The sequence below is a fragment of the Syngnathus leptorhynchus genome, chromosome 5, assembly GCF_054491065.1.
Source record: "Syngnathus leptorhynchus isolate UIUO chromosome 5, UIUO_Slep, whole genome shotgun sequence".
NCBI classification, from domain to species: Eukaryota; Metazoa; Chordata; class Actinopteri; order Syngnathiformes; family Syngnathidae; genus Syngnathus; species Syngnathus leptorhynchus.
This window is the reverse complement of record NC_141199.1, coordinates 6,788,991-6,816,521: the sequence shown is the minus strand read 5'-3', so window position 1 is coordinate 6,816,521 and position 27,531 is coordinate 6,788,991. Positions and strand designations below refer to the sequence as shown.

Below are 27,531 nucleotides of genomic sequence, written 5' to 3'. Positions count from 1 at the left end.
ACTTGACCCAAAAAATGTAATAAGAACAGCTTATAAAAAGAGTCAAGTTGACCCATATCTACTTTGAATGTAGGGCGAGTGAATCAAAACTAAACTCTTCTCAGAACACCTCCACTTTTAGAAGCTTAAACACACACACACACACACACACACACACACACACACACACACACACACACACACACACACACACACACACACACACACACACACACACACACACACACACAGATGCACTACATTTGCAGTATAACAAAGTCGCTGATACTCAAAGTTCCTTTTGCTGTATCACTCAATTTCTAGAAAGAGAGCGAGAGAGACAGAGAACGAGAGACAAAGAGAACCGTTAGTCATGAAAAACAAACCCTCCCTCCTTCCGTCCGTCTGTCCGTCAGTCAATAAAAAAAATGGGGGTACACACACCGGTAGGCAACATTATAACAAGTTTTTTTTTTTCTGAAGAAAAGAAATCAGTGGTAGAAAATCTTTCTCTCACAAAAGACTCGAGAGAAATGTAATGACTTAAAATCACGACGGCCGTGATAGCAACCACAGATTTGACAAGGTGCCCATCGACCAGGTGGTGTACTATTGTGTACGGCATAGCACAGCCTGTGTCGGACTTAGTAGTGAAAATAAACCAGGAATGCATCCTGTTCTTATTTCATTGCCTATTATGCTACCGTCCTTGTGAGGACTTTCCCAAAAAATCTCATGCTCATTATTGAATGTGGCCTTTTTCCATTGCATGTGCGCCAGACTTGAACATATTTGGACCAATCGTGATTTCCACTTTTCCTTTAAGAGTACTGCTAGTAAAAAATAAAAGATGAGTCATGCTATTTTATTAAACAAGTGCATTTAAAACAAACCGAAGTGATTCCATGGCCCATGACTCAACAAATAAGATTTAGGGAGTCTAAGCCTAATGGGCAATTATGCATCATTTTTAATGAAATATAGAACATGATGATACATGGAGTATCCAGTAATATAGATGCAGCTGAAATTATAAAAAGTAGATTACAGACACTCAATTACTAATGGTGGGTTGGAAAAATTAAAGGGATTCCGATTTAGTGTTTACTTTCTCCGCTTGTCTGACACATGAGCTGCAGTATATACAAAAAAAAAAAAAGGTTTGGTCCTTCAATGCTTTGAGGAATGGAGAAGTTAGTTTACTTGTAACAAATTATTAATGGCGAACTGCAAATGAGAATAATATCCAAGAGGAAACAAGTTGTTCAACTACACTTTTACTTTATTGCAAACTATATATCAAGGTACTTGTGTATTCCACATAGCTTCTTGATTTATTCATTATCCTGTTGGAAAAGAGAAACTGAATGAAATAAAACAATCTGTTTATGTGATGTTAGTCACACTTAATCAGACTACTAATATTACTCCTTGTAATTTTTCTACTTCACTGTCTTTTCTGGAAGCCCTATGGAACCGTGTTGCCTCTCACAGGTCAGTCGTGGTATACGCCATATGTCGCTTTTGACAGCAAAGACTGATTGTCGCTGGAGATTTCCATATGTGTGCAGTGTTCTGTGTTTGTCATCTTGAGTCAACCGTACGCTATGAAGTTTTGTGAGGAAAAAATGGACACAAACTTGATAGTTTATGTAAATAGATGGGCAAGCTGAGTTACAATCCGTATATGTAAACTACTGGAAGGAAACGATGCAAATAGATGAATTGAGCAAACACAAAGTGATTGACCAAACAAATTGTGGTGAATGATTTTGCATCTTTAAATACAGAAAGCCAGGTGCAAAGTGCGTAACGATGCCTGGAGGTGACAGTGAAAACAAATCTTTTTCCACTCCTATTAACATTTTGGAATGTCAGAAATACAAAGTATCCGGATATAAAAAATGCAAATTTGGAGCTTATGAATGAGTTAAGGGCTGAATTGAAGCCAGTCACAAGAAGGAGTCATGCTATATGGCCAGTGTTGAGCAAGTTCCTTAGAAAATGTAGTGCGATACGCTACATTTGATTCCACATTAAATGAAGCTTCATTACACCGAAGCTACCAACCATTTTATTGCAGCAAGCTAAACTATCATAAAATGACATAAGAAGCTAAACTGTATTTCAAAGCTTTGAGTTGGGTTGGAGCCTCTTAAAGAAAACTATACATATTTTCACATTTTGTAACAAGACTATTGGCGCAAAAATTAACAATACTTCTTACTACTACTGTGATACAGATGTCTTGGACGGGATACGGGAACAGCAGTGTGTATTGTCATCATAATTGAATCATCATGTTCTATAGCTGGAAATATGGTCATCTTTCTGCCGATTACGTCAAGTTGGTTTTGTAGAGAATAGGCCATGCACAAATAATATTTCTGTTTTAGGATATGACACAGTTTGACTTTTCAGCTTTATCTGCCTTGTCATTATTCCTACCACTTCAAACTTGTATTCCTTTCACAGACAGATTTGAGTTGTGGTGAATAGCTTACCGAGTGATTGTTTTGACAGGAGCTTCTGTTTGGGGTTGCGGAGTAAACAGTGGAACATGTAGAGCTGTACTGTGAATGTTACCATAATTACAAAACAGCATTGAAAATCTATTTGATGTTGAATACAGCAGTTTATTTACGTAGGAACGTCACAACTTAAAGCTAAAGTAGAGACATTATTTTTTACTTGGTGACATTGTTGGTCATCAACTGCGTGATTTCAAGAAAATGTTGGAAACAAAAGTCCTTTCAGAATAAGAAAATATGCGAAATTAACTGGTGCTGTTCTCCTTGAATCTGTCGTAGAACATTTTTTGTTAGAATGAGAAATACAAGGTACAAAGTTTCATGATGCAACTCAGGAAGCTTCCAAAGCGCAGATTAAGACATGAGGGATGACTCCAAGAGGTCGATCCGGAATTATTTATGTTCACCTGTCTGACCTGCAAGTGTGCACTAGACTAGCTTTCATGTACCTGGTGCACTATGTCAAAGTGAACATTTGAGCCGGTGGGAGAATGAGTATGTTTGCGTGTGATTGTGTACAAGTGTGTGTCTGTTTGCAGGTTTGTGTAGGTGTGTATAAGAGGCCGAGAGAGAGAGAGAGAGAGAGAGAGAGAGAGAGAGAGAGAGGGACAGAGAGAAAGAGAGAGGGACAGAGAGAGATAGAGAGAGCGAGAGAGAGAGGGAGAGACAGGAAGGGGAGGGAGGTGTACATAATGGGAGGCACTTGTAATGATGGGAAACTGAAGCTTCACATTTGCTTCATGAAGCAGTTGTATTTTTTGACTCTTCTAAATGACACAATTAGTTTGAATAAAGGGAGATAAGAAATGGCAAGTCTGTACATTAAGCCCAATGTTGAGCAGGGTCTGCCATACTGGGGAGTCACAACATGCAACAACTGTTTCATGAAGTAAAACTGAAGCTTCATTTTCGAATCAATAGGTACAGGTTCTTACATTCTATCTATTGTGATTTAAGATAAGGACATTTAGCTTGACATACTTTTAACATTGAAAAGTTAAGTCAGCCAGTCAGTGCACGTGACTTCACTCAATTCAGCAAGCATTAAAGGATTAAAAGGGCTTGTTTTGCTTTTGGCAATTATAGTCCATTACAATTATAGTTATGTTTTAGTCCATTACACGGTTTCAGACTACAATTTTTTTCTTGCTTTAATAAGATACCTTCTAGAATGTAAACCTTTAAATCAAATGCTACGACATTCCATATGTAGTCAATGTTGTGTTAACAGTCAAACGTAAAATATGACGTTTAGAGCGAATCGTCCCCTTCACCCATTCGTTCATGTTAGATTTTTTTTCCTTCCACAAATTGCCTCGCAACTGCCAGTCAGCTTTGGGAATGTACTACGTCACATACACAGTGTCCTGTATCGGTGGTTTTTGAGTCAAGATTCTAGAAAAATGGAAGAAAAACGTCATCACGGCCTTTAGTCATCCGCAGGTCTACAACAGAACTAGCTATGGGTTCCTTATGTCACACAGAGCAGCAGCACAAGCACAGACACAGACAACATTGTAAAATAAAAACAATGTAGGAAAATGTCACTCTGGTTTGGGAGCGCCAAGAGGTACAAAGCACAACCAGCTTCCAAAACTCACCAGAACTGAGCCAAAAAGGAATGGGTGTGGAGAACAGGGAGCGAGAAAGTTGGCTTATCTTCTAAGTGGATTGACTTGTTTATAGTTGACCAACTGTCAACCAAGTTTGCATTTAGCAGCCAAAGGAAAATAAACAACGGCCACCAGATTCATTTGGTATATCTTTGCTTGAACCCAAGGTTGCATAGTGAAAAAGACTAATGTGACAAGCAAATATGTAAAAAAGGATTGGCCCGCTTGTTAGGTGCACATCATAGCGTTCACACTTGACAAAACCAAAAGAGCAAAACAATCACAACAGCAACTCGACATCTGTTTCAATTTAACTAAAACATGAATGCTCCCAAAGACGGAGGATGTTCTATTCATTTCAATGTGAGGGTTACATAAGGCTGCAGCAAATGTCTTTAAGAAATGATGCTAAATATTGTGATATTAACAAACCCGGAAAGGTGACAAATGCATCACCTGCATGCACAATCAGCTGTAACTGCAATGACTCTGTGTACTCGTGCAAAATTTCAATGCTGAGAAGGACCAACTGAGTGGAGATTTCTAAGCTCCATCTCTTCACTTTCTTATTAAACAATGACAGTGTGATGAAATTTAATCAAGGCTTCTTTCCTTTTATTAACATGGTTGTATTTTTTCCCTATCTCAATTGGATTTGTGAGGATAGACAAACAGTATAAAAAAAACAACATGAAAAGATGGTACTGGTCACAATTGCAGCTTGTATTGACATACACTGTGTATTTAAAAAAATCTACATGTATATGTGATGACACAACTAAGACCAAATGCATTTAATGATACCTGCATCAAGCAGTATTCACATACACAAAACCAGTCAGCATATTTTCAAACAGTAAACAAGGCTGTGAGATGTGACGCCGTGCCGGTAAGGCTTCGGGCATCATGATTGCACATAACACATGCCTACACACACAAACGGAGCCATAAACATGAGCAATATATTCCCATTTCCACCACAGGCAAGAGAACTGTAGCTGTGTGAAGGGCCTGAGACCATCACTGGTAATAATTTGCCTTACACGTCACACTGTCGGGGGAAATGAATCATGGCGGATGGGGTCAATATGGTGAGTGTGCGGCAAAGAAGAGGGCCCAAGTGAGCCATATCGGCTGTAAATGCTGTAGCTGGCTGAAGAGCTTAAATTTGAGGTATGAGTGCTGAATGGTGAACTCAACTTTGTAATAAACAAAGATACAAATCGGAAGCTTCCTGGATACAAAATTGGTCAAAGATCTATAGTGGGACAGCTTTCACTCGATGTGAGTTCCAAGACGAGGAGTGTTCCTGCCTTGTAGAGTATAACCTTATGCACTATATCTATTATGAGCTACTATGTATGATTCTCAAATCACAAGCCTAATAATAGAATTATCACAGTGGAGGAAACAATACAATGTGAAGAAACAAATGAATATTAGTACAAAGTATTTTTCCCGAGACACTCAACTGTATATTAATGCAAATTGTGCAGGGTTGCTATTCAAGCAATGTGGCACCTTCCTGCTGGGACCTGTGCATGTTTCTATTCTTAAATTACCCAACATAATATTTTATTTATCTTTATCAAGGCTCCAAATTGGGTGAGGTGGGGGAACGGGGCACGGCGCAGGAAATACAGTATAAAACCAAAGTTAAAGTTTTATCTCCAACATTGCTAGACAATATTGTTAGAGACAATTACCTCATTGTTATTCATCCTTTACACAACCACTAGAATCAGAAATGTAATTCAGTCCATGGAGGCGTGCGAGAGAGCAAGGTTTCCTGGTGGTATGCGCCGGAATTCATGAGAAATGTGGTACTACTTTAGGCAAAACACTAACTCTCTTGCCCATGTCAACAAAAAGCTTAATGTTAACAAATACGCAAAATGCCATAAACGGACTAAGAAAAATAATATATGGAGTGGTGTTGTAATGCTTTAAACAACAACTATCTTCACATGTAGACAGAAAATATATAACATTACTCACAGGCATATATTCTTTATCCTCCAGGAAAGAATGAAGAACAATAATGCAGCATACTGAGTCACTTACAGTTAAACCCTTGTTTGTTTTATGGCTGCATGACTATATTATTCCTTCGCCAAGTCACACACAAGAAGGAGCTGTACAGAATGAATCATCAGGCACAAACCTGAATCTTTGACATTAAATTTAATCATGTTATTATTGCATCTATGTTTTCATAAAAGACAATATTATTGAGTGTTGTTATCCTAATGAAAATACAGTACATGACAAAAAAAAAATATTTATTGGGGGGGCTAATAGATGAATGACATTTCCATTCATTTCAATGGGGAAAGATGAATATAAATGTGATTATTTTGAGTAACAAGTGTGATTATAAGGTAAATTCAAGTTGACTCAAGGCATCACTGTACAAATAAAGAAATATACGATACAAATGACACAAGTTAAAATTAGTAACTGTGTTTTTATTTCAACCTACTACACAAATCTGAAACACAGCAGCTTAAAGTTCCCTATTAACTGCAAAAAAAGTCAGATGCTTGCTGCGTTTGAATGAGAAATTATTGGTTCAAAGTTTCACACTGATACACATCCAGTAAAAATGAGAATTTACTGCACAAGAAAGTAAGGGAAAAATAAATAGGTCATTCCCACAAACTATTGTTGAATGCAGATTTCTGCTATCTTGTGGTCTCTCAGTGTCCAATCAGTTGGCTTCCGATTTCACTATGGCCACTGACGACTGATGAATTCCAAAAGGTGAAATCAGTGAGCAGTGAAAAGCCTATCTGTCTGGCTGGCTCACCTTCATTTCCGCACCAGAGCAGCTGCTCACCAAATATCACCAGCCATTTTAAAGCGATGCCCCCAATACAACACACTGCATAGTGACGGGGTCAGTGAGCTACTGGATGATTGATGGCTGAGAGAGAGGTTGAGCAAGACTGATGGAAAAAGACTCTCTGTGAAACTAAACGGCAGACGTTTCAGGTAGCTGAGACTTGACATTCGCCACTTATTAATGTCAGTGTAATTTATCCAGCTCCAAAATTTCCAGCTCAGAGAAAATGTGAATTTATGTTATATTTGAGAACCAGTTATATGGAAACAATTTATGGATTGGCAAAAACAAAATTTCTGCTTCCACTACTCCTTCACCGCAACCCTCAAAAAAATGTTACATCATACTCTATTGTTAAATAGCAAATCACAATGAAACAAAAAAAAAAACCGCGATAACTACTGGCATTGTATGTCTGGATTGAGTGAAAACATATTTGTGCGTCATTATAGTTTGAAGTTTCACATCAACATCATTGATTCACTGCTCATCTTCTCAACAAATCACGTACTTTTCTTGCCGGGAATAAAATAGCACAGTCCTCTCATGCAAATGAGTACGAGTGGGTGTGATGCATTAGGCCTGATGTAGTATCTGTGAGAAAATCGCAAGCAATATAAGCCACCACCACTCATGTTGATCTACTCCCCTCCAACACGCCCATTACAGCTTATGAATGGCACAGGAGCCGAGGCATTACGGCAGGCTGCAGTGAATAGCCTGCAGGTTGTGGCTTCTTTATAGTGAGCCAATATATGTGTATGGTGTATGTTTGTGCGAGAGAGGAACTGAGCATTTGCCAAAGTAGGAACTGTTGCATTTTGCAAAGATATTAGCAATCGTGATGGCAGGCACAAGAATACAGTGATGCAAAGGGGGATCTCAGGGGAGTAGCGTGGAATGCAAGCAAATAAGCATGTATGCGAGGATAAACAACACTTTGGCTACTGATGGGATGTCAGCTCACAGATGAAAGGTTGATTCTACAGATTAGCAAGGGATCATCTCAGAGCTTGACACTGTGAGATGCATTCAGTATTTCTTTGGAGGATAAAATGAGCATAGAGCATATGTGGGTGTTTTATACTAGAAGATACTGTAGCTATGAAAAGAACTTGTACTGTAGCTCGACAGAATCACCACAAGCTCAGTTTTACAAAAGCTGCACTGTGTTTTTTTTTAAATATTTTTTCTGGCTCTGGACATGGGGCATGATCCTAAGTAGCGATGACCTTGTCTGTCAAATTCATGATTCATTTGTCCCCCATTTTCTGAACGAAATGGCGATACTTAAAACTCCTCCGAACTGAAGCAGGGCTATACACCCAAATGGTAAGAAGTAACGAACAAGCTTTCCATCTGACAACCTTGGCTTCAAATTCTTTGTGAGTTGCTCTAAACATGACCCACAAATAGCAGAAAGACATAAGATCCTTTAGGCCATAGAGATAGTGAGCAGAAATGGTCACAATGAGAAGTCTTGACAGAGCCCAAAGAGCTGAGATACTTCTCCTCCTCTATACAGGGACCAATAGTAGTGAGATCTTAATCCCATCCCCCTGAAGCACGCTTTCACAGACTACTGGGAAGGACTTAGTTGGTGGCTCTTTCAAAAAGCATATGTGGCTTTGTTGAGAAAATTCACATTTACCAGAGAGAGAGTGGAGTGTGAAAATCACATTGTGCCTCCTGGATCTAAGGATCGACTAACGCTCATCTGCAACATTTGTGAATAGACTTTTTCCTCTAGGGAGCCTGAGAACTTTGATGCCTTATGAAGAGAAAACACAGAGTCTCAAAATGTAGTACCATCAGAATAAGATTTTACTGTGAGTCTACAGTGCTCAAGAGAAGATTTATCTGATGTACCTGGAGCATTATTGACATACATCAACAAGAGCCATTTCTGACACAAATTGTCCTAAACGAAACGTGAGCAAAAAAATATTGTCTCACTTATTATTATTTTCAGACATGCCTGCACTCTGCTTGATATTTTGATCACTTGTCTGTGAGTAATTTCTTTATAGTCACAGATGACGAGTGTCCTTGAACAAGGCACCTAAATCAGCCTACTGCTCCAGTGAATCACCAAAAGTGCTCTCATGCTCGTTCATTAAAATGGGTTGGATGGAGAGGTTACATTTCTGGTATGGCTTTACATGACACATGGCCTTGAAAATGACTTGTGATACACACATAACAGAACAGGCTAAGGACTTGTCATATTGCTGGTCTATCCTCCCCCTTTATTTATTGGGGGAGTGCGTATCTAAGCATTATGTTTCTTATCAGTTGCATAATTTCATGAAGCTATCAAAGTGATGTGTCCTGAAATCTTGAGCGTGGCTTTCCGGCATGTTCCACTGTCTCTGTGTATCTGGTACACAATCCACACAATGAGTCAAACAAATATAGTTATAAACACTTCAAATCAAATTAATATGGTCAAACTGTTTTTGATTCGATTTTTGTACACGTCAAAAAAATAACAAAATAATATGGCTTTCATTCAAGTGTTTTGCCGTAAAGCAAGGGTGTCAAACTCATTTTTTTCGCGGGCCGCATTGCTGCAAACATAGCTTCTTTCAGAGGGCCATAATGACTGTCAACCCAAATAAATGTATGAGCACCTCATATTATATATAGTAAAAGCTACAAAACAAGGTGACAAATAACTTGTTTTCAAATCAGACCAGTAAAAACTGGTCAAATATTTAAAAAAAAAAGGAATACACCCTGTGCATTGAACATCATGTTCATGTGTGATAATGGGGTATTATGAGAAGAAAAAGTAAAAGACAACTTAGTGCTGCAACAAAGTTAAACACCCACTCATTGCACTTGATAGCAAGCCAACCCTTTACTATCTGGAGGTCAACACTAAGACTACGCTGACTGCTGGAGGCCTAGGTCATACTGCAGAAACCCCAGCACACAATTCAAGTGGGTAAACTAATAACCACTGCAAGAACATTGACTATAGAAAATATCATATGAGCCTAGAGTTTCATTGCCAGATTGAACAACAAACACAAAAAACACAATTTGGGGGGGAATACAGCATTTGGTGGTATGAAACAAAATAAGGTTGTTGTGAATGTAGTTGAAAACGTTGGTTTGATGTTGTAAATAAGACGTGTGCTTTCACTTGTAAGGCGCTTTTATGCCTTTCATACTCAAAGACTGTTTTCTCATTCACCGTCTGATGACGCAACATCTGGAGCAACTGGGAATTCAGTATCTGGCTCAAAGACACTTTGTCACAATGCCCCATGATGGGTTTGGAAATGACCACTCTACCCTCTACCCCTGAGCCATGGCACCCCATAAACGAGGGGTCACCTCAAGGGTGGCAATCCAGTCTGCTTTAGGTCCAGCCCTACTACAACACACCAAAATGTAGTCATGCCATATGCAACTTGGTGAATTCACTTCTAAATATTTTTTTAGATCAGAGGAATAGGAAGATCAATTATATAAGAACCAAGCAGGCATTGCTGCTACAAGTGAAGCTCGCTAGTGTTATCTCTTTGTGCTGTGCAATCATGGGACACTTCACTGGTCCCTGTACAGTTGGAAACATCGTACATTATTTTTATGCACGTTTTAAGATCAATTTGATTATTCATCTCACCAGTTATTGATGAGAATCGACATCTTGCATTATAACCCAAATGACTCTACAAAGTAAAGGAAGTTGCGGCTATGCATTATTTATTATGAAGGTCTGGTACACATAAACAAGCTCAAGCGCAGCTGAGTTCGGTGCATTGGAAGTGGGCGACGGTGTATGGGAGAACCATGCAAAATCAAGGTAAATTGACATTTCAACAAGTTTTGTGAATAATAAGCTTAGTTAATTGAGCATCCAAACGGCGGGGTCAAATCCCACATTGGGCAGTTGGTTCTGGAATATGGTTAAGTAGTTAGTATGGAACGTGTTTTTGAGGGCAATAAAAGGTGTTGACAGAGAGAAATGCCACTACAGACCATCCACCTGAAACAATCCAACGATATCAGATGGACACAAGTGTCCTTGAGCTATTTGAAAGCAGTTGTTTGTAACTTTACATAGAAGCCAACGTTACACTATATGGAAGAAAAAAAAAAATGTATCTTACTAGACATCAGTTTTTTTCTTTTTCCCTGAAATATTTCTAACTGTTTAATGTTCACCAACAAAGGAATCTCAGAGGCATTAGCAGAGGAATCAGCAGAGGCAGGAATTTCATTAGGATCTAAAGCCTCCAGTCAGTGTCAGAGCCTTCCGAGAGCATGAATCCTCCTCCAGATGAAGCTCAGCATTCCTGCTGACTGAAGTATCTTATAGACGGAAGTGGTCTGTTGGAAGTGAGGGTGAAAGTCCTAAGACTTCACATAAAAGCCACTCAATGAAAGCAAAACCTAACATCTCCTTTGTCTCGTTCAAGGCTGAAAGGCCCTTATTACAATGGATTTGCTTCAATTGATTTGTCTTTAGTGGCCTCAGGGAACAGAGGGCCCACAGATTTTCTAGTTTACGGCAAACATGTGAAAGGTCTCAGCGCATGGTTGCATAAAGGCTTCAGTTTGTCACTTGAGCAAATATTTGGCTGTCATTCTTTGTATGACAAGTAGCTCATGTGCACCCAAGTAAACAGGATGAGCTTCACTTCACCTTTTCACATCTGACAGGCTTGGTTATCCCAAAGATAACAAAAAAAATCACAGTCAAATAGGTCAAAAGAGCACAAATAAAGGGGGGGGGAAAGTAGAAATGTATATGTATTACTTTTTCATGAATTGAAATCTTTAATTTCAATGAGCTAATTGAAATTTCAGAAACTTCTCACACCTTTGCTAAAAGAAATGTCAGTAGTGTGCGATACGTATATTTTTTACTCCTATCAAGCTCTAAATGATGTCACTTTTTTTGTGTATTGCTTTAACAGAATAAAACAGGAACAGATACACACAACTCTGACCAGTTTAATACACACACACACACACACACACACACACACACACACACACACACACACACACACACACACACACACACACACACACACAAATCCAAAAAACAGCGCATCAAGATATCTAATATTTCTCTGTGGGTTATGATCTATCAAAGTAAATTTCCCCATGAGGCCAAAAACAATGACATCAAACTTTAATTCATTAGCATTTGCAAAATAACAAATACTTCTGCATCATGAGCAGGCTTTACATGCAGGCTTTGTTGATATTGCAATTGAAGGCCTCTAGTCTATTGCTTGCAATCTGGTGTATACCGCCATGCTTAATTAGAACAGACAATTTACGGTCATGTGGTATACACAGATCTACAGACATCACATGATTTATCAGAGTGGAACTGAGTCGTCTAGTTAGCACAGCAATTGTCTTTTAGACTTGAATAGCTTGATAAAAGTATTTACAAGCTCTGCCACCACACACCTGCTCCGTTTGGAAGCCGCCATATTTTTAAGTGTGCAATCGATCAGCCTGGCTATTATAGATGAAGCGTCTATATGACTTCTGAACTGGCAAACTGTATACCATCTCTATGAATCCAAATTAAATTCCATTTGGATTTGTTCCAGTTGACATTTTTATTTAGTTTGAGTATTTGGTTTCTGGTTTTTTTTTTCATTCTAATTGAGAACAAGACTAAATAAATGTGTTGCAAAACCATTGACTAGTTATGTATTAACCTTGTGCCAAGTGTTCTGTCAAACAGCTAAATTGTATTATTGCTTGATACTTACAAAATGAAAGCAAGCCACACTGCATGAAGTGAAAGGCATGGCTCATCAATACACTGCATGGTAGCACTTTGGGTTCGAGCTTGCACTGATTGCAAAGCATTTAACACAACGACGCTTAAGACAACAACGTTATCAGTGTGCATCCATCTTGGTTATTATATCTTTTTTTTTTCCCCTCGAATTGTCAGGGTGCCAGCCAGATGAAATTTAACATCTGAGGTATTCATGTATATCAAAACCAACTGCACTTCTCCATGTACGTGGATGTTAGATTTTTTTTTTTTTTTTGGGCAGTCATATTTCAGACTCTTTGTGCTGCCATGTCACCTAGTGTAATCTACCTAGGGCCTTCAATATTATTTTTGAACTACTATGTTAGCAATGGGATTATTTGTTTTATTAATCAGAATTCAAATTTGCCTCAGAGTCCTCTGATCAGTTAGTCGAGGCAAGCCAAGTTTCACGAGGAAAACCCATCTGTAGTATTCTGCACATTAATAATACATGTAATATTCAGAATCTCAGGTGAGTATGACGTACACACGGGAGACAGGTACTGGGCATTAAACATTAATGAGCTTTCCACACACAAAAAAGTTCGGATTGATTTTTGGGGGATTTATTATATTAAATTTATCTCACACAAATTTGGCATCAAAAAAATTGATTTTGAGCTGCTGCGGATGATGTACATGACAGTGTCGTGGGCGATCATATTGTGTTTGTCTATAGTGTAATTGATGGTCTCTATAATGGCAATTTTATAGTGGGGGTATTACAAGAGAGTTTAAGTCAGGTAAATCCCTACTGAGGTGAAGGAGACGCACGATGAGACAATTTTTTCCAAATATGTGACAATGCTTGTATCCACTGCAGCTTGTTTTTAGTTGCATAATGGGTACATTTTTCATCATTGTTCCTGTCTCAAGGCAAGAGGTAAGGCCACCATTTTTCAATCATGAGGGACATTTCGTCCTACGGTTTTACGAAAATCGTAGTACAGATTTAACTGGTCTTAGTTATCACTGCCCCCACTGTGTAAAAGTATCCAAAGAAATTAAATATGAGCTGTATGACGAATTCTGCAAATAATAGTATAATAACAATAATGCATTAGGCTTATGTGGCAATCGCTGTAGAAATTGGGATCATTTCCTAGTGAGGTAAGTGGTTCAGAAAATGGATGGATGAATATATTTCTTAATCCATATCGTCTACGCAGCTTTTCTATCGTATCAGATTCCAATGTGTAGGTGTACCTAAGGAGATGATTGGTGAGTGTATTGTAGCCACAGTTTGACATGATCCACCAACAGAGGATCAGGTCACAGGAGAGGCTGAGAGCATGATGAAAAAAAAAAACTGGCAAGTGACGATTCAATTGATTTATTGCTCTCTGAGTCCATCGATTGCTTTGAGTTACCGATTTCCTGCCGCAGGATACTCTGAACGCAGCGGTATGCTGCCGAGATCTATGGGGTGACTCAATCTTTCCAACAGTGGGCTGCACAAAGATGTCATTTACAGTTATCAAGCAGTAAACGTGGCAGAAAGCGGAAATGATAGGGATGACGATTTGACATTTAAGATGATAGTGTTTTGCTTTTTTTTTTTTTTTCAATACAGATTGCAAGCACCTTCATTGAGCCCACTAAACCTGAGGATCAACTTCTTTACTATGGCATAACGTCTGCTTGTTTATTGCACTGAAAGGTATTAGGATACCACTTTGTTGTATGCACTTCTATTCGAGCTCCCTGTCACCCAACCCATTACTGGGGTTTGAAGATTGTTCTTGTCATGGCTGAGGGGTTCACGTGGCTATGGTGAATATTTGTCCGACAACAGCTTTGATGAAAAATGAGGTAGGTGGTGGCAATTTATCAATCCCTGCGTGGCGCATGGCGACGCTCTGGCAGAAGGAGGTGAGACAAAATGCAAAATCCGGAGTTTTTGTGCATGAAGAAAATGAATGCCATTTCTCCGCTGCTGTATCAGAACAAAAGAAGCAGAGAGAGAGAGGACAAGAGTGAGAAAGAAAAAGGCAAGATGGAAAAGGACTTCAACGCAGAACATCACTATCACCACCCTCATCTTCCTTTAATTGCAGAGAAATTCTTGCTCTTCAGGCCCCTGTCTGCAATTTGTATCTCAATTGCCATGTAATAGGTTGGCACGATATATAAAAAAGAAAAATTAATACAATTAAATGTATAATAAAGTACAAATTGTTTTTCTACTGTGACTCAACTTGATGCCTTCAGCTTTGAAAGTGTACCCATAAGAGACTGCCGGGAAATACAATAGAGGATCAATAATCAGAAAGCACGCAAAAAAAGACATCAAATTGTCTATTAATGATTATTTAATTAAGAAAAAATCATTCTTGGCTTAACATTATCCTTTGGTGATTCAACATGACTCCATCTGCTCGACAAAGACCACGATGTGCCACTGAACATTTCACGGCCAAATAAGGGAAGAGTTGCACAAAACAAGAAAGAGCTGATCAATGTACATAAAGCATAAAAATATTCTGATAAAGAGGTACCAGCAAACTAAGGAAACATGAGCTAACACATGGTAAACCAAAAATGATTAAATAAGAAAAAAGACTCTTAAGTTAAATTATGAACTGTACCCCAATCATACGATGCATGTACAGACAGATAAAGAAAACTAATCTAAAAGATGCATACAAAAACACATATGCTGTTATGTATTTTTTACATGTATTACACTCACCACTAGCAACTGAGAAATAGCTTAGCAGCAAACAACTAAAGTTGCAAAACAAAAAAATGAAGTGTACACATTGAAAGAACTCTAATTCTCAGATGAGTGCAGCGAATGTGAGGTGGGACATGCATTTTATAAAATTGATTTGTTTTTGAAGTCATCATAATCCAACATCATCCATCATATTCTGAAAAATTGTGGGACAACATGTTACCAACAAAATTGCGTTCCTAAATTGCAGTAAATGTCTCAAGAGGAACAAGGGGATTTTAGGCTGGATTGACACTGTGTCATTCATATGATTGACAATTTCTAATTTTTGCTCTCAACTTGGATATGAAGGACGGGAGAGAAAATAAACCAAAATACAAGGAAACATATGTATTCCCTCAGATCAGAGTCAAACCTCTTCCAAATGTGAATCAAATTCCGATATGCAGTGCCAATGCAATGTAAAGAAACAACAACAACCAAAAGTCTTAGCTCCAGTGAAAATCTCTGAGCATTAAATAAGATTAATAAACAGTGGCGCACTGTGCACTTGCTATAAACTAAGTAGCCAAAGATGCTAATTTAACAAATTATTTCTGAGTGTGGTGGTATGGAACTGACCAGTGCACATCGTGCGGTTGTGCAGATAGAAATAAAAAAGTTGAACAATCATCACGTCTTCTGTCACTAATTTCAACACGACACATAGTCGAATGAAGCTCCACCAGCACCCTTAAAATGCTAAATTAAAAACAACCCAATTTGGGTAAAAAATTGGACCGACCCAAGAGGTTGGGTCAATTTTATCCCACTTCTAAGATGGCCTTGGCGTCACGTCTTCCCGAATGATGTATGATTGGTTGGGAATAAGGAAGTGAGAGATAATTGTAGTATTGTAGTACAATGCAGACAAAGAACATGGGCATCCTTTTGTTAAAATTATTTAGTTTAGATAGTTTGCTAAAAAAAAAATAGGTGGCCGTAGTTTTTGAGACCCATGATTTCAACCATGCAACCTTTTTCAACCCTAATAATGAGTCGATAATCATGTGAAACGTGAACCAGAATTGAAATTGTTAAAAATACAAATAATGTGTAAATAAAAGCAAAATTCCCAGTACAAACTACTTCATGGGGTGCACTACACCCTCAGTGACTACATACTTGCTTCCTCTATTGAGGTGTTCAATTTTCTGAATTTGCCAAGATAATATATATTTATATTTTTTCTGATATTGATGTACTTTCTTTAGCGACACAAAGTCCATTTGTCAGTGGTGGGAAATTCATTCAATCGATCCCACTTCACCAACTGATGCAGCAAGTAACATTATGAGAGGATAATACTGACAGTGAACAGCACCTCTGGCATGTGCCCTTGTAGCACCATAACTTTTTAATGAAAGCAGCGACTCCCAACAGAGCCGATCGGTCCAACCTTGAGCTGATTGCCTTAACAACATCTTCCTTGACATTTTGGAAATGCTTTTGGAAAGGGCACTGAAATTTGTATAACAGCATGGAGTTGATTGGAACAATTTCCACATTTGGAGAAACACAAATCCATGGTACTTGAGCTGATAAAAATGCAATTTTTAAACTCATCTAACTCAACTTGATATGCTTAAAAACAGCTGTCACAATGTGCGCTACATGAAATTGGACACAATAGAAAAATAATAGAACTAATCACGATGATGAATAGAAATAAAAACAAAGTAAGAAATAAACGGAAGAAAAGGTTTGAATTCCCTCGTGACCATGAAGGCGCTGGGATTTTGGAATTATAATATCACAATCACAGCTTTTATATGCGGTCAGTAACACTTTCATATATTGGTAGTATTCGTGTTTTCAATGTCCATGTAAACGTGCAGAATCCAGAATATACCATTAAATGTGTTTTTAAAATTCTAAATAAAACCCAAATCTCGGCTTGTCAACGCGATCGAGTTTTCTCCTAACAATGGATGCTCTTGCTCTATTTGCAAAGAATTTTGGACTTGCTGCATGGTAACGGATGTTTCTATCACTTTTAATTTGACAATACACAAGACGATATTTCTGTAGCGAAGCCATGCCAAAGCAATGACCTTGTTTCATAGCTGAGCTGTGTGATTTTTGAACAAGAAAAATATGAATCACAAATGTTTTGACTGATGTTAAAATAATGATCGATAAACAAACATGATTATTGATTCCAAACCTTTATTCAACATCAAAAACTTTAAATATAATATATATAATATATTAAGTTTAAACATAACTTAAAAGAACAACCATAAAATAAACAACAAGTACAAAAATAACGTTTTATAATGATTGCAATAAAATATCTAAAAAAATAATTCCTTCTGTGCATGCTTTGGCTTCTCAGCGGCAGTGTGCCGCATGTGTAGGGATAAACTAACCCAAGGATAAAGAGCAGAAGAAAAAAGTGGATATATAGAGAGAGTAAAACTGCGTTAAGGCCGAGAGGAACGTGCAATAGTCTTGCTCACTCAGCACAAAGCCTCTTTGGATTGTTGGATTGAGTGATCAAAGAAAAGAGCGCACTCAGAAGATTCACCACGTCAGGGAGATCCTGAGAAGATGACCGCAGATGTCCCATTGAGTTTGCCAGAGGGCTGCACTGAGGTACACCGGCCGACACTGCGCACATTTGATATTTCTTAAGCTACAGCACTGTATAGTACGTGTTAGGGTGTCAGTTGAAGGTCGAGTAGTTCAAGCTTTTCAATATTTCGACGTTCTGTTTGTTCTTATCATTCAATCTCAATTTCTGAAGGTGATTCTTTGCAAAGCATCAATCTTCCATCATTCTGCCTTCCACAAAGACCTAAGGTGGACACAATCCCTTTTGTGGAAGGTAATAAATACTAGCTGAAGGATCACTGCCTGGGTGAGCATTGGGCACTTACACATTCACAGAAAGCCATCATGATTTGAAACTGCATGAACAAGTCTCGGCTGACATTTTCTGTGTAATCGATTCTTTCCAAATTGTGCAGACACACAATAGCCAAGATGTTTGGTCATCTGTCATGAAAAAAAGCTCAGTTTGGCAGCAAGCTACAGACAGTTGGAGAAAAGGATTCTTTTGCTGCTGCAGTGAATAATAGCATACTTTGGTGACCACACGCTTCCGTGTTGGTATACAATAAGTTTACAAACATGATTCCCTCAGTGGGATCATGACCTTGGAAATGGAAGTAAGTCTGTGTTGGTGATATACGACTTTAATTTGACTGGTTTCAAAACTACTCTGACCGCACTCTAATAAGAAATGTAAACACTTCTGGCAAATGTAGAAGCAAAAGCTGAGTTTTTCAGAGTGTTTATTCTCCTCTAGGTTACAAGGGTTAAAATGAAATGGCAACTTTGATGAGAATGATTATGTTTGCCAACAACGCTGACAGGATACATTTATTTTCAGTTTGCTCAATGAGTCATATGCTGTGGCTTTATGAAATATAGAAACAAATTAGTCCTCCCTAATTGGATGTCAAAACATGAGTGTGCACGTCAGACTTAAAAAAAACAACAACAACAAAAACGTGTGGGATGTATATATGTACGATGTAAATATGTGATGTCACCCACCTCATTCTGTGCTTCCTGTCTCGGAAATAGGGAAGTGAGCACGGAGGTACTCTCTGGAGCGATAGTCAGCCTGGGAAAGAAAAAAGACGAGGTAGTGAGAATGTTACAAGGGAAAGACATGGAACGAAAGAGATCACTCGTACAATCAGGTGCAATCAAACGTGTGCAGGAAAACCCTGACACGGTGAACACACACACACTGGACCATTGAAATGGAAATGAAGTGACCTTGATGTCACAAAACAAACAAAGCAGGCTGGTCTTTCCTGCCAAACCTGACAAACATAAATCAGTGTGCACAGACGTGTCTTCGATCCAACGCTGCTATCTAAACATTGTTCGGTCCTACTTGAGAACCGAGCCAAACTGTGGCCTGCTTGGGATTGACGAAACGATAAAAAAAAAAAAAAGCATTGTTTCAAGGCTGTCGAGTTCGCCCATACCAAAACTCATCCAAATGTGCCTTCGTGGACGTTGCTTTATGCACTGCGGCACAGTTACGCTGGAAATGGAAAACTCAAATTGAAAAAGACCTTCAGCAAAGTCTTTCCACAAAGATTTACTAAGTAAGTAGTGGACTTTCAGATTTATGAGTGTTATTCCTCTTGAGAGGTAGCTACTGTATTGCACTCCACTTCAAGGCACTTGCTTTTACAAGGTACTTGCATTTATTTGCAACAGTCCGAGACAGACAGACAGACAGACAGAAATTTCAGATCCCCCCCTTTTTACATGCGTGCTTTTTGTTAAACTGCAAAATAGTCAATAAAGTTCAGTTGTATTTTAACTACAAAGTCAATGATTCCATGGCAGTTTCATGTTTTAAAACTGCCAAAAATAAACATGATGTTATTGTGGAGTGTCTGATAATGACATCAAATATGGGTTTAATTTCATAATAAAAAACAGTATCAAATTGCATCAGTCTACATCCAAAATCTAGGCAGTCCATTGCAGACTCATCATCTTCTGCTCTTTTTAAGCCAGCAGCATTTGGATCTAGCATGTAGAGCCCACATGATCAAAACAACCATGCGTGTGAAGGAGCTAACAAAGTAAGGAGTAGAAGAGTGATGTAAGCAGTAGAAGATGTCAGCTGTGTGAATATTTTTTGATTGAAATCAAGGGTTGGTTGCATTGTTATCTGTTTGAAACAATCGAGTCTCTTCTAACCCTTTCATACTAAAAAAAGAAAAGCTGCCAATATTGTATCAGCTTATTATTGGGTCTTGGGTAATATACTTGTCTGCAATAACGGTATCAAATCAGGATGGAAGTTTGGTCGGGACAATCCTAGTTTGACAATGGCGTAATACCTCACAACTTCCCTGAACAAAATATGGACCAATCCAAACAATTGGCCTCTGAAATTTCATACTGACATTTCAAACACTGTCTTAACCTTGAATTATAACTTTTTTTGCAAGTAGACAAAGAGTCAAAGAGTTGAAAAATGGTGCTGAATCGCAAGACCCAGAATTTTAGCTTTGCTACAAGAACAAGACGGAAGAACAAGCTCACCAGAGAAAAGACAATGAACAGAGATGTAATCCAGTGCTCAGACCGTGCCTCTTCTGTGGAGCAGCTCAACACTTTCTACACCAGGTTCAACGGAAGTGACACTAGGGTGGACCGCAATTGAATGGTAATTAAATGGAAAAAAAAAGAAAGAAAAAAGAGATGTGCTGTGTGGGCTGACAGACCACATACTCTCTCTGAGCCGTTTCGGCTGGAGGGACAGGTCGATGTGTTCAGGTACCCGGTTAACGAGATCGACCGTCTCCTGTCTTTCACAAAGAATAAGGACGGCCTTTTGGGAAAGGCCCACAAGTTGCCTGTTTGTTTTGTGGCTGTTGAGGAATTTGAACATTTTAACTGTCTTGTACTGATCACACATTGTTTGTTTTTACATTCAGCATCAAATCCTGGTGCAACATAACAGAAAGCAAGAATAACATCGCCGTCAAACAAGCAGTAAAAATCACCGACTCTTTTTTTCGGACTTGCTCTTTTGCACAGTGAATAGGAAAGCAATCTGTTTCACACAAGCAGTTGTCACACACCCCTTCATCACACTTTTCAGTTCCTCGCCTCAGGCAACCATTACGATGTACACCTGGCCCAAAAGAAAAGTTTACAACTGTAAACAAACTATGCTTTTATTTCTTCTGCAGTTTTCTTCTTAAAAGTAAAAACATGAAGTAATCACAAGTGGCTTTGTTTTTTTCAGAATTTGCTGTATAAATTTGTGTTCTCCAAGTCTGACACCAAATGAAATTTCCTGACACTATCTGAAAGAAAAGAACGTTTTTGGAATGGAATGGGTGGAATTGTTAATTAATGTAAGATGTATTCAAAGAGAGAAAAGAAAAGAATTCTGATCATTTTGGGCAAGCCAGTAAGCACATAGCAAAACTCTTATTTTGTTTGACTGAGGCAATTTGTCTCGTGTGTGACATTCAAATGCTTAACACTATATTTAAAATTCAAGTCAGCACACCCCCAAAAATACTTTGCACCAATTGTCACTGTCAGTGAAATGTCCAAGATGCAAGGAATTCTTCAAATGATACATGACTCCGTTTTGAGACTGGTTCCAAGTAAGTCCTTAAATCATATGGAAGCAACAAAATTTCATTGCTGAACAGACAACATGTTCTGATCATTTTAGTGTCAGGCATTTCAAAAATATTCACAACAGTAATAGATCACTTCTCCAAGTCACCTCTAATTTACCTGTATATCCTTCTTGTCAGCGTTTGCACCTGCCTGATAAACATAGCATTTAATAATGCCAAATCACATGATAAATTCATCTATTTGCATATACTCCTTGCAGAAAACAGGAATTTTGCCACAACGGTAGATGCAATTTCAGTTGTGCACTTAGTAATTTAGTTTTCACATCTATTCGCATGAACAATCAAGTTTAATGCCCATTTCTTTTACATGACCAAACATTCAGTAAATCGGACATTAAGTTGAAAGCATAGAAATGTCCTAAGGGTTTTGGTAAAACAAAAAATTGACAATTAGGTCAAGTGCAACCCCAGATTTATCGATTGATTAAGTGTGTCTGCATCTATTTTCCTATGTAGCGTATATTAAAATAGCTTTTTTTTTTTTATCAACCTATCATCGGTTCTAAGTGAGAATCAGCAAGATAGAACACAAACTAAAATCCAGCTATGTAATGAAGATCTTCATTTCCCATGTACTAAAACGTTTCATTTTCATTTAAAAAAGAAGGTACAAATTGTGTAATTTCTTAAGTAGTGCTGTTATTTTCACACACAAAAATTAGTGACTAATACCACTAGATTTGGTTTGATATAGAGAAAATTGTTGGAGAAGCAAATCATCCATCTGCATGTGCCTCGCAGTGTCATGAGGATATGGAGACAAGAGCTGCGCTACACAGTAGACTGATCACCACCACTCAATCACAAAACTCATACATAAAGACAGGCAAGCCTTCTCACTCACAGTTTAGGAAGGAAAGAAGGGATCCACAGAGAGCCCACACAAGCACAAAAAGTATAAAAACTCGGAACAATCCGACCTGCAGGCAAAGCTGTGAGACGGCAGCGCTCAAAATAAATCTGCAGCCTACTGATTCTTGTTGAGAAACACCAGCATATCTAGTGAATTCAGTTCAGTCACAATTAGCAGGTGAAGACAAGTTTAACAATATGCTTAGAATTAATGTCCAACTTGAAATAGTTCAGCACCAAGTCTCACCTCGCTCCATTAATTTTACAACTGTTTGATTACACGACTTCATGATTTCGATCCCATTTTCAATTCAAAATTCTCTCTCTGACGCATCAGCTATCATTTATTTGTCTCTATCCCAAATATTTTTGACCCCACTCACCGCCAAAAGTTGAAAGTATAACTCAAACCTGCATTTACTGCTTCAAGACAAAGTTATGTTGATATAAATGAATAGTGACAAGCGATAGCCAACTTACATTGTATTGAATGGCCACATCAAGAGAGCACAGTCATTGCACTGAGTGTACTTGAAAAAGAGGACAAAGAAAGGACGTGCTTATGCAAAGTGTAGAAAAGGCCACAAGCAAACAGATGTGCACTGGTGGCTCTTTGCGGTAGCTTTGGGCGCTGTCAGACAACACACACAGACGTGCAGAGGTGTCTGGACCAGTGGCCGCGGGCAAGTATTTATCATTTAGCCTGACAAAAGCCCTTAAAGCAGGCAGCTATGCTCGTCTGATCCTCTTTGGTTGTCCGCTCCATTCTGCCACCCTTTTCAGATTCTTCAACTAAGCCAAATGTTGGCTAAAGTCAAAGTGTTTTAATAATAATTATTCAAATTGTGCTCACTGCCACGACCGCCTTCCACCCAAAGAAGGCTTAGGAGTCCAGTGGCTGCAGCATGAGAATGTCAGACAGACATATATTAACATTTAGACAGCCTCAGGGCCCAGAGGAGATGTCCGATTTAAATCAATCACATCCTTTTGGCAATGTCAGAAAAGTTCCACAAGTCAACTGGTAGAGCTGGAAGCAACGGCGCTGTGATGTCAGTCTCACGTTATTATTTTTATAAACTTCTCTGTCATGACTCTGTAGATGTCTATTAATGTCTTTATTGCACATGTGCGGAAAAGGAATAAATGATTAGATAAGCTAGAATTAATTCTAAGCAAAAATAGTCAAGTGCGTCAGAAAATATAAAGAGCAACACAATTGATTGTGGTTCAACAAATTTTATTTGAAGAATATCTTTGAATCATGTCTATTGCTATAAATTAGTGACAGTTTTGTGATTTGGCCATAATTTATGAGTACATGTTGAAGTCTAGGTTAGACATGATGCATCTTTAAAAGTCTGGGCCAAGGGGAGGAAACAAGTGTTTCATGCGTGTCTTGAGCTGAAAACGTTTGGGAAATGTTTGTGATAAAATATGTTTGAGTTAAGGTTATTCATAAAAAAAATATATATTAAAAAAAATCAAACCTAAAATTGAAAATTATAAAAAAATGTATACATAAAGAATAAGATGCTTAAAGCTCTGCCTTGCATTACTAATTAAATTAATAGATTTGGAAAAACAAAAGTCAAAATGAAATAAAAACTAACTATGAAAGAAAATCCAAAACCATGATAAATATTAGTGCCCCAATCCATTGGCCTCAGATGATGTCAGATGATTATTGTGGAAAAGTACGTTATTGGCAATGTTGATCAAAACTTTGCATTGCTGATAACAATAACGGTTCCTTTTTTCTCCAGCACTCGCTCTAGATAAAGAGAAATATACGGCTAATCCACACAATCTGTATCAGAATCAGTAAACTGGTTCTAATACTGTAACTTTAAGTGTTTTGTTTAGTTTAGAAATGTTTAAAGTGTGGGGGATGGGTAAAAGTATGAATATTTTAGTTTGGCATACAATGTATGGTCTCCCTATACTGCAGATTTTCAACGACTGGAGATGGGTCTCTGGAACATAGACCCGGCGATAAAACTTTTACTGTACTAGCATCGAGGATAATTATTTATCACTGTGGTGTACACGTTAGTTTTATTTAACATCTATTTATGTTTTATGATATACATATGTGTAGATATTTTACCTGATAGCAAAAAACAATTCTTTCTAAAGATCAGTGTGTCAACTGGCTGACCTTGAAATCTAATCGTCTTCCTTGGCCCATTGCCCAGCTAAGCACAAAATTCTTTTCAAATCAGTTCATAACTTTTTGAAAAATTGTGTTCACTCTCAGACAAAACAAACATCAGCAAAAACAAAACTCTGTGGGTGACGCTTACAAATGAGAAAAGACTGTCCAATGAGATGACAAAGAGGCGCTGTGACGACGCTTCAAAGCAATCAAATTCTACTTTCCCAATTTAGAATAAACACAATAAAGACATGACGACAAGTAGTAGAGAGGATGGACAGATGGACGGACGGAGGGAAGGATGAATGAATGGATTAATAAATGCAGGGATTTTAGAAACTGGGAGAACACTGATGATGAACTTCTGAAAAACTCCAGCAAGTACTTTTGTTGTCATTATCAATGTAAGGCTATTTTTTTCTTCTTTGTTGTCACTAATAAGAGGAAGTTTAGTTTTCTGCAGTCAGATTTGTGCACATGGAGGACTGTGTGCAACTGAGCATATTTCAAACTTTTTCATAGCATAACCAAAAATACTCAAGCTATGCTGTTCTGAATTATTCAGAAAGTATCAGAGAGGAAAGGAAATGGATGGATGGTAGTGGCTGGATGGATGACTAAAAGTCAGTCATGTAAACAGAGGACGAATGAAGTCGGGGACAGAAGGGTGTGAGATTTGAAAAAAGGGAGGTGCTCAGCACATGCATGCACGCACGCACACACACACACACACACACACACACACACACACACACACACACACACACACACACACACACACACACACACACACACACACACACACACACACACAGAAACACACACTCACACCAGCCATTACCGATGAGACAGTGGCACACACTTTCAGCAAGTTGCTGAGCCGATTTTTGTATCCGCAGGTCAAAGTGGTCACGAAACAAAAACTTGGGGCAAAGCATTGGACAAACTATAACCTTCATACGAAATACATCCTGAACTTAAACATATTCACAACACGCACACACACACACGAGCAACGGTTCTTATACAAAAACAAACATGAATTCCTCAATCTTTTTCATTCCCTTCATTCAGACTTTGCATGGTCTATCTATCACTCACATTAAAATTCCATCTGTTTTTGCATTCTGGCACTGCAGCTGCTGATTTCCTGTCTCTGCCTGACACTCAGGCTGCATGGAAACCCAAGATGGAGGCACACTAATTGCTTCTTAGCTGGGAGGTTGTATGCATCCAATATCCAAAGCGCTTTCGGTATTGCATGGATGCATTTCTTCTAATGTGAGTGGATCGGCAGAAAGACAATGTTTAGCTATGGCCTATGGATAAGCAGCAGCAAGACAATGAAACACAATAACCCATTTTGCTGACGGTTTTTAAATGGTGTTTTTTTTTTTTTTATTAAAGAAAATAAAAACACAGCTACCTGGTACTGTGTGAGAAACGTGGTCTGTCAGCAAAGGATTTGGCCACTGTTAATTCATGACAAGGGAAGGTAGTTTTTTCCCTCTTTTCCAAAAGAAAATAATCACTTGAAAATCTATCTTATATTTACTTGGGTCCGTCCATCCATTCATTTTCTCTACCGCTTGTCCCCACGGGGGTCGCGGGCGCGCTGGAGCCTATCCCAGCAGTTATCAGGCGGTAGGCGGGGGACACCTGAACCGGTTGCCAGCCGATCGCAGGGCACACAGAGACAAACAACCATCGGCACTCGCACTCACACCTACGGCAATTTGGAGTGCTCAATCAGTGCACGTTTTTGGAATGTGGGAGGAAACCGGAGGGCCCGGAGAAGACCCACGCAGGCACGGGGAGAACATGCAAACTCCATTCAGGGAGTCAAACCTGCACCCTTTAAACTGTGAGGCGGACGTGCTAACCAGTGGCCCACCGAGCCGTCTATTTACTTGGGTTATCTTCGATATTTAGATTCGTCTAAACATTGAAATATGGAAACTATCACCGAAAATAGGACGGTCAGAAGAGGGTGAATACTTTTCCGGGGTACTGTAGTTAATCAAATGTGAGTACTCCTCAAGAGGAAAACGCATATACAACAATCTATTCTGGCAAAGGATTCACCTGAATGATGCCACGAGGCAGCAAATAGTATATAATTATATTTTTTATTGTCTATTATTGTACTTAGTGCAACACACTCAGACAGAGCGGAGAGGACCTGGGTATGTGATGTTACTGTGTGTCTCAGGGAGCTCCTAAGAGTCCCATTACCAGTGGATGTACGTCTGCGGGGAGGGATGAAAGGTTGGATTGATTTCAGCCTATAGGGATAATGACCAGCGGACCACCATCAGCCCAGCCCCGATGGGTATCTATCTATTGCATGATTTTTAGCTTCCTATCCAGAGCGGACCATTTGTCACTCAATTCGAGACTTGCCAATTGGAAAGAGAAAAGCTGCTTGTGAAGATGTATCAGTGACCAGTGGTGTGTGTGATTTAGTGATATGCCATAAACTCCCATTGTGGACTTTTTTTTTTTAGTTAGGGAAATGGTTTTTCTCCTTGGATCAAAAGGTATGAATTTAAAGTGACAATAAATGGCATAGAAGTAGAATTTGACCTTCATCAGGATTGTAAAGGATGTTTCTGAAAAACATGTATGAAACAAAAGGTTGAGGGTTATGGACAGTGCTAAATGTCAGTCCTATATGAAAAGTGATTTTTCGAAACCTTTATTGAATTGCAATGTTAACTGCAATTTCAAAACTACTGATTTAATTGGAGATTTTAACAAAGAGACAATTCTGTGGCTATACCTGCTTATGAGTGACTGGGTTTTATTAAGGAGGAGATATATTT

The 27,531-nt window shown here is 38.6% G+C and overlaps 1 protein-coding gene across 4 annotated transcripts in view; it reads right to left on the bottom strand.

Annotated features, from left to right (window-relative positions):
• LOC147056584 (endonuclease V-like) overlaps positions 1-27,531 on the bottom strand; it is a 52,602-nt gene that overhangs the window by 12,751 nt on the left and 12,320 nt on the right. For 2 of the 4 annotated variants that reach the window (XM_085913203.1, XM_085913206.1), the window contains 2 exons: positions 19,055-19,124; positions 17,657-18,103 (listed from right to left, as the gene is read on the bottom strand). In XM_085913203.1, the coding sequence (XP_085769329.1) occupies positions 19,056-19,124 (69 nt within the window). In that variant the 3' untranslated portion in view covers positions 17,657-18,103; position 19,055. Of the gene's footprint in view, positions 1-17,656; positions 19,125-27,531 lie in introns of those variants that run through there. The other 2 variants (XM_085913205.1, XM_085913204.1) reach the window with 2 other exon arrangements.